Genomic DNA, 6,796 nt, shown 5'->3' on the forward strand with positions numbered 1-6,796 from the left:
CTGTCCGCTCGCCGGCTCCAAGCTAGTTGCCGGGTTTCCTGTCGGGACTCCAGGTCACCGAGCAACATTAACCTTAAAAATCAAAGTTATTTTGCCAGCAAAAATGGGTTTCTTCGGGAAGAGTGGAGAGTGCAGTCCGGACCAAGCGGGCTACGGCAACCCCCAGGCGAGCCCACAGAGGAACAGGGCTTCGCGGGGGGCGGGGGCTGGGAAGCTGGGCGGGTCTGAGCCAAAGCGCACTGGAGGGAAGCGGGGCGCGGGGCGGGGGGGTGTCCACCCAGACGCAAACCTCGCGGCGGGCCAGAGTCCCTCCCGCGCGGAGCCCCCAGCGGGGTTCGGGGGACACTCCCGTCCCAGCCTCCCCTCCGGCAGGGCTGAGCCCTCCCCCTGGCTCATTTTCACCTTCCCAACCTGACTCCGCCTCCTTTATTTAGCCCGCGGTGGGCCTCAGTTCCCGCACCTAGGCCGCCGGCTCCCAGCCGGAAGTGCCCTGCCCGCCGCGACCTCCGGGTCTGCCCCGCCCCTCCCGATGACGCAATTCCGGCGCGCCGGCTCCAGCGCGCTTGCGGGGTCGCGGGGCAGTGACGCCGCGCGGGGGGCGGTGGTGGCGGGAGCTGGAACCGCGGTCGGTTAGCGGGGTGAGCCCCGTGCGGGGACGCTGCCCGCCGCCAGCCCCACGCCCGCTCCGCCCCTCTGGGACGCCGGCAGGTCGTGCGAAGCCGGCCGCGTGCCCTGCGCCCGGCCCTGGCGCAGGCTCTTGGGCTTTGTCACGCTTCCGTGACCCCCCAGAGGTTGAAGGCTGCTGGACGGGAGCGCTGCCGAGCTGCGGGCGGCGGGCCCGCGGAGCGCAGGAGCCTGGGAGTGCAAGTTGTGAGCCTCTGGGTGTGGGTTTAGGGGGCCGCCTGGCGTTCAGCCCCGTCTGAGCCTCTCCCGCGGCTGGGAGGCTTTCCCGCCCCAGGGCCTGGAGCTGCGACCCCGGGGCCATGGCCAGCGTCCCCCAGCTGTTCGACGACCTGTGTGAGGCCCTCCTGCCCGCGGCGAAGGCCCGTCTGGGCCAGCGCGGCGTGAGCCGCAAGAGGGCCAAGCAGGGCCTCAAGAGGGTGGCCTACAACGCTCTTTTCACAAATCTGTTTCAAGAGGAGACTCACAAGTTGCAGGCCGACCTCTCGAAACTCCCGGTGAAGAACAAGGTCCTCCTGCTGTCCTTCGACCTGAGAGCAGGCGGTCTCGGCCCCGAGGCTGACCGTTTGGAGGAGCTTGTGGAGGAGCTCCAAGCAGCCCCTGGCTGTCCGCTGACGGAGGTGACGTCTGTTTTGGACCTCCTGGTCCGGCTGGCGGGCAGCGGGCCCCCTCAGGTTCTGCAGCGCAAGCGGGACTACTTCTTTAACAACAAGCATGTTGGGAGAAACGTGCCCTACAGCGGCTACGACTGCTACGACCTGAGTGTGTTTGAGATGGACGTTCAGTCTTTGATCTCCAGAGAGGAGTATTTATGTCAGGACATGGTCCGGAAAGCGCTTCAGGTGATGGAGGCGGCACCAGGCACTGGCCTGCCCACCGTTGGGCTCTTCTCATACGGTGACCCTTGCAGCGACAGGTTTGAGAGAGACACCCGGGTCTCGCTTTTCGGTGCCCTTGTGCACAGCCGCACATACGACATGGATGTCCGGCTGGACCTGCCCCCGATGCCTGACAGCGCAGACCTCTCTGGACTAGCCATTAAGGTAGAGTGTTTGCTGTCCTGCCTCCAGCTCCCAGGGCATTTGGAAATGCCTCTTTTGACCTTCCCTGGGTCATGGTAAAGGTAGGAGAGTTCTCCCGTCCCGGTCACTTGGTGGCTGAGCCATGGTGAGGCGGGGCTGCTGGAGTGGGCTTCCGCTTCGCGGGCAAGGGCACCTCTGCCCACCTGCGGACCCGAGCAGCAGGCTGTGAGTCCTCTGTTAAGAGGTGAGGCGGGAGGTCGCTTCCTCTGTTCTCCAGAGTTGCTAGTTACACTTAGGTTAATTACAAGAAAGTAACCAGTTCAGTCCCTCCTTGTGCCAGCCACATGGAGCACTCAGTAGCCACGTGGAACAAAATACTGGTTTGTACTACGTGTGCAGTATTTTTCACCTACAATGTGGAATATGTCCTACGTTATTAAAGAAATCATTGTTGGCCTTTATGTTTTGTGCCTTTCTGTTGCTGGTGGATGTGCTGTCATTACTGTTATTCCCCTGATACAAGAAATTCTCACTGTCATGAACATCTTGGCGTGCATACATTTTCTTGTGTCCACTGTGATTTTTTTTCCCTGGGTTCCCCAAAATGGAATTTCCAGATCAGAAGCATTTCATGAAAAATTCTGTCGTAAGTTATGTTGACACTTATATGTCTTATTAAATTGGAAGTTGATACTGTTTTTTAAATGTTTACTTATTTTGGGGGCACCTGGGTGGCTCAGTCAGTTAAGCGTCCGACTTCAGCTCAGGTCATGATCTCATGGTTCGTGGGTTCGAGCCCCGTGTTGGGCTCTGTGCTGACAGCTCGGAGCCTGGAGCCTGCTTCGGATTCTGTCTCCCTCTCTCTTTGCCCCTCCCCTGCTCATGCTCTGTCTCTCTCCAACGTTTATTTATTTTTGAGAGAGCGCGAATAGGGGAGGAACAGAGGATCCAAAGTGGGCTCCATGCTGTCAGCACAGAGCCTGACGCAGGGCTCAAACTCCAGAACCATGAGACCATGACCTGAGCTAAAGTCACATTCTTAACCGAATGAGCCACCCTGGCATCCCTGGAAATTGATAATCCGTTTAATTCCTTAAATGATTCAGTGGTAGTGAAAATGTTGTGTGGTACCTACGTGCTTGGGAGAAATAGAGGAAATATTCCGCTAGGTATTTCTTGTAATTAGTAACTGGAAGCGTATGGAAAAGTCCTGGAATTCTGATCACACTTGGCTGAAATTTAGACCCAAAGGCATATGTGGTGTTTCCTTCTTCCCTGTGGTCTCCAGGTTCCTCAGAGTGTGGATCAGTCGGAAGATGAAGGGTTCCAGTCAGCATCTAACTTGACTCCTGACTCCCAGTCTGAACCAGGCATGACCCCGGACATCGACCTGTGGGATGCTGTGCTCACCTACGAGGCCAGCAAGCGGAGGTGCTGGGAACAAGTTGGATGGTACGTGTGCTTTTAACTGTGAAATGCACCCCCCCCCCCCCCCCCCACGTGTGAGCATGGCTTTGTAGCCTGGCTCCAATGGGATTAGGAGCCTGGCAGTTTCAGTCAGGCTACTTTATAGAATTGCCCGGGTCACGGGAGGTGAGAAAGATACCGAGGGGAAGGACCTGCCGGCCCCACAGAGGTTGCCCTGTGCCAGTGACTTCTCCAATTCAGACAGTCCGTTGGCAGCTGAGTTATGTCCTAACCGTGAGGGCTCCCGGTCAGAGGTGTCAAGGGCAGGCTGGCGGCCTATGTGGTCAGGGTCAGGAAGAGGTGCTCCCTAGGCACAGGGTGCCGGTGAGGGGGCGTTCTTCGTGTGCACGGGTCTTCACATCTGGGGCTGACGGTGCTGCTGTCTGGCTGATAAGTTCCGGTCACACAGTGCTGCCTTGACTGGGGCCAGCATCTCTGTCCTTGGGTTCGACTGGTCCAGAGGCCTCTGCACTCAGGACCTCTCCCGAGTCCTCCCAGGATGGGGACAGAGGACACACATTTCCCAGCAGTTACTCCTGGAACCTTCTTTTCCCATGTCATCTGCTGGCAGTTCTGTGGTCTGCCAGTTTGGGGAGCAGTGAGGAGAAGATACAGGGCTAGCAGGGCATCGAGTGCCTTCTGATGCGGCCCTGGGCTCTGGCGGGGTCTCCCGAGGGTGGCCGCGGGCTTGCGGATGGGCACTTAGGTGCTGGTTGTGCTGAGGCGTGGCTCCTGCTGGGTAGCCACCTGTCCCTCCGCAGGCAGATTCCTCCAGGGATGGCCAGCTCCCTGCTTCCCTCAGCGCCACTGGTGTTAGTGGTCGTGTGGTCTTTCCTGTCCTGTAACCTCCTGTTAGGGCTTCAGGCCTGTCTTGTGCGCGCACAGCGAGTCTAAATGTTGCTGCTAACCTTTCACGTGAGTCAAGACTGGGCCAAGAAGCTAGCACTTTCTTTTGCAAACATTTGCTTGGTGGTATCTCATTTATCCTACTTTTCTAGGTCACCGTTTAGGAGATCACTCTGTCCGCGCCCCTGTTCTGAATGCACTTAATCTCCTTGGTGTCCCCCAAAGGCCGCTGACCACAGTGGTCTTCCCTGTGAGGATGACTGGCCGAGCCCCCAGGACAGTAGTCTGTCCTCTCAGCCCACCATGGGTGGCTTCTCCAGGGAGACCTTTAGGCCACGCTTCAGCTAGCTGTGGGCCCCACATTCACCTGTCCTGGTGAGAACCTGACCCCCCCGAACGCTGACCCCTGACCCCCTGACCTCAAGACCCTGGAGGTCTTCTGATCAAACTCATTTGGTAAATCTCTGGTGCTTGTTTCAGTTTGGATCCTGGGCACCTGCTAGTTTCCTACCCTGAGTTCAGACTAGTGGGCACTAGGGAAGGTGCTATCCCTTCAGAGGCAGAGTCGTCAATCCCCCAACAGCCCTAGGACCATGACCTCTGTCCCCCCACAGCCTTAGGACCGTGGCCTCTGACCCTGCACAGCCCTAGGACCGTGACGTCTGTCCCCTCCACAGCCCTAGGACCGTGACCTCTGTCCCCCCACAGCCCTAGGACCGTGACCTCTGTCCCCCCGCAGCCCTAGGACCGTAACCTCTGTCCCCCCACAGCCCTAGGACTGTGACGTCTGTCCCCCCACAGCCCTAGGACCGTGACCACTGTCCCCCCACAGCCCTAGGACTGTGACCTCTGTCCCCCCACAGCCCTAGGACGGTGCTCTCTGTCCCCCCACAGCCCTAGGGCCGTGACCTGTCCACTGAGACCCCGGAGGACCTCTCCTCTGTGCCTCACCCTGCCACCAGCTCCGGCACCGGGCCGCCTTCCCTGCTGCTGGGCTTCTCTGCCATTCCTCTGTGGCCGCCACCTGTTCTGGGCGCAACGGTTTCTTTATGTTAAGGGTGGAGCTCCCTGCGGGGATAGGTTTTCCTTCGTGCGCTTTTCTCCCTCGGCTCTGAATTCCCAAAGGGGGCGCGTGTGGCCACGCTGGTGCTGGCGTCGACCCTGGAAGGGTGGGGGCAGAAGCAGCCGGGGGTGTGGGAGACGTGCACACACCTGCCCGGAGGGACTCCCTGGAGGAGCGTTTGGAAGGACTTCGAATCTTGAGAGGTTTTTCCTTCGGGCTTTTCTTTCCCCTGGGAGGTGAGGGCTGATGTCCGTGGTCTGGCCACACCCCACCTGCCCATCTGGACGCCTCAGGACTGGCCTCTCTGCTTCCTCCTGCCCCTTCCTCTCGCCTCCACGCCGCTCGTGCTACTGCCGGCACCTTGTTGCTCCGTCTGCCACGCCGGATGGCTGCCCCTGGTGTGGAGCGAGGGCCGGCCCTCCTGTGGCGTCCTCCCGGCCCCCGGCCCCACTCACGCTGACCCCTTTTCTCTTCTTGCTGCTCCCAGGACCTCTTGTTCCCTCCCTGGCCCTGGGTTCCGAGTCGGTGCTTCCTTGTTTCTTTTGCAGCGCCGGCCCCTGAGGGCTTGTCCACCTGGCTGCTCCCTGATACTTGCTGAACGAGGGGAAAATCCGTTTATGGTGCGTTGTCGATTAAAAAGCATTTGTATTTTAACAGCTTCTAAGACGTGTTGTTCCTGACCTTGTATATCCCTCCTGATGGGATCAAAACGTGCTGGTGGTCAGACACGTGGCTGATGTGGGAATGTCCTGTAGCCTGGAGCTCTTCCCCCACAGGAAATGACTTTTGTCTTTGAAGAATAAATGATCCTCTTTCTGATATGTTTTTGATATGCTAGACCTAGAATTACTTTTTTTTTTTTTTTTGCAGAGGAGGAGAAAAGAGCTGGTTAGGTATTAAAAATGAGAAGAGTTGTAAAAGGGTCTGTATTCCCTGAGCTCCCTTTATTAAGAAATGACTCTCTCGGTGGATCTTAAAAACCAGGCTTTCATGCTTTTCAGTAAGGGTTGAGAGTTTCCAAAGGAATATTTAAAAAGCAATACTGGGTTTTTTTTGGCTGCTTCTGAACGATATGGCTGTGCTGTGTAGACACCGTTTGTGAGTTCCTGGCGAAGGACCCTGTGGAGGCAGAGCTGCTGGTGCCCAGAGGCTCCCTCTGCGAGGCCCAACGTACCTGATATGTCCTGAAAGTTTGTGAGACTTGCTCTGAGGAACGGGATAAAGGAAACCTCGATAACACGTTCCGGGGGCTCGCAGGGGGCTCTCGCTGTCTCCAGCTGCTCTGGGCTCTGCACCCTCCCAGGAGGAAGCCTGTGGGAAGCCTGGCCGCACCTCCTGCCGGGGAGATGCTGTCTGGAGTCCCTGACCCGGAGTGGTGGGGACCACGAGCTCCCCCTGCCGGCCGCCCGGCGCGTTCAGCAAGCTCTCTTTCACTCCTTCCCTGGGGGGGCGGGGTGGGGGGCAGAGTGTACACGACGTGAAATTTGCCATCTTAAGCATTTTAAGGATACGGTTTTGTACCTGGATCAGGCAACTTAGCGGGGTGTCTTCAGGGTTCCTCCATGCTGTAGCTTCTGTCACAGCGTCCTTTCCAAGTCCGGATGGTCCCCATTTTGTGGACAGGCCATGTTTTGTTAATCCATTCATCTGTCCGTAGACACTTGGGGTGTGAATAATGCTGCCGTGAACTTTGTGCTTATTCTTTTTTTTTTTTTTT

The 6,796-nt window shown here is 58.0% G+C and overlaps 1 protein-coding gene across 5 annotated transcripts in view; it reads left to right on the top strand.

Moving 5' to 3' along the window:
* The first annotated feature begins 581 nt into the window (after window positions 1-581).
* The window catches only part of TUBGCP6 (tubulin gamma complex component 6), a 31,196-nt gene continuing 24,981 nt past the window's right edge, over window positions 582-6,796 (top strand). For 4 of the 5 annotated variants that reach the window (XM_040490488.1, XM_040490485.1, XM_040490486.1 and 1 more), the window contains exons 1-2: window positions 583-1,724; window positions 2,992-3,155. In XM_040490488.1, the coding sequence (XP_040346422.1) occupies window positions 984-1,724; window positions 2,992-3,155 (905 nt within the window). In that variant the 5' untranslated portion in view covers window positions 583-983. Of the gene's footprint in view, window positions 1,725-2,991; window positions 3,156-6,796 lie in introns of all 5 variants that reach the window. The other variant, XR_005795122.1, reaches the window with a different exon arrangement.

Source organism: Herpailurus yagouaroundi, unplaced genomic scaffold, assembly GCF_014898765.1.
Source record: "Herpailurus yagouaroundi ecotype Mexico unplaced genomic scaffold, PumYag 182, whole genome shotgun sequence".
Lineage (NCBI taxonomy): Eukaryota > Metazoa > Chordata > Mammalia > Carnivora > Felidae > Herpailurus > Herpailurus yagouaroundi.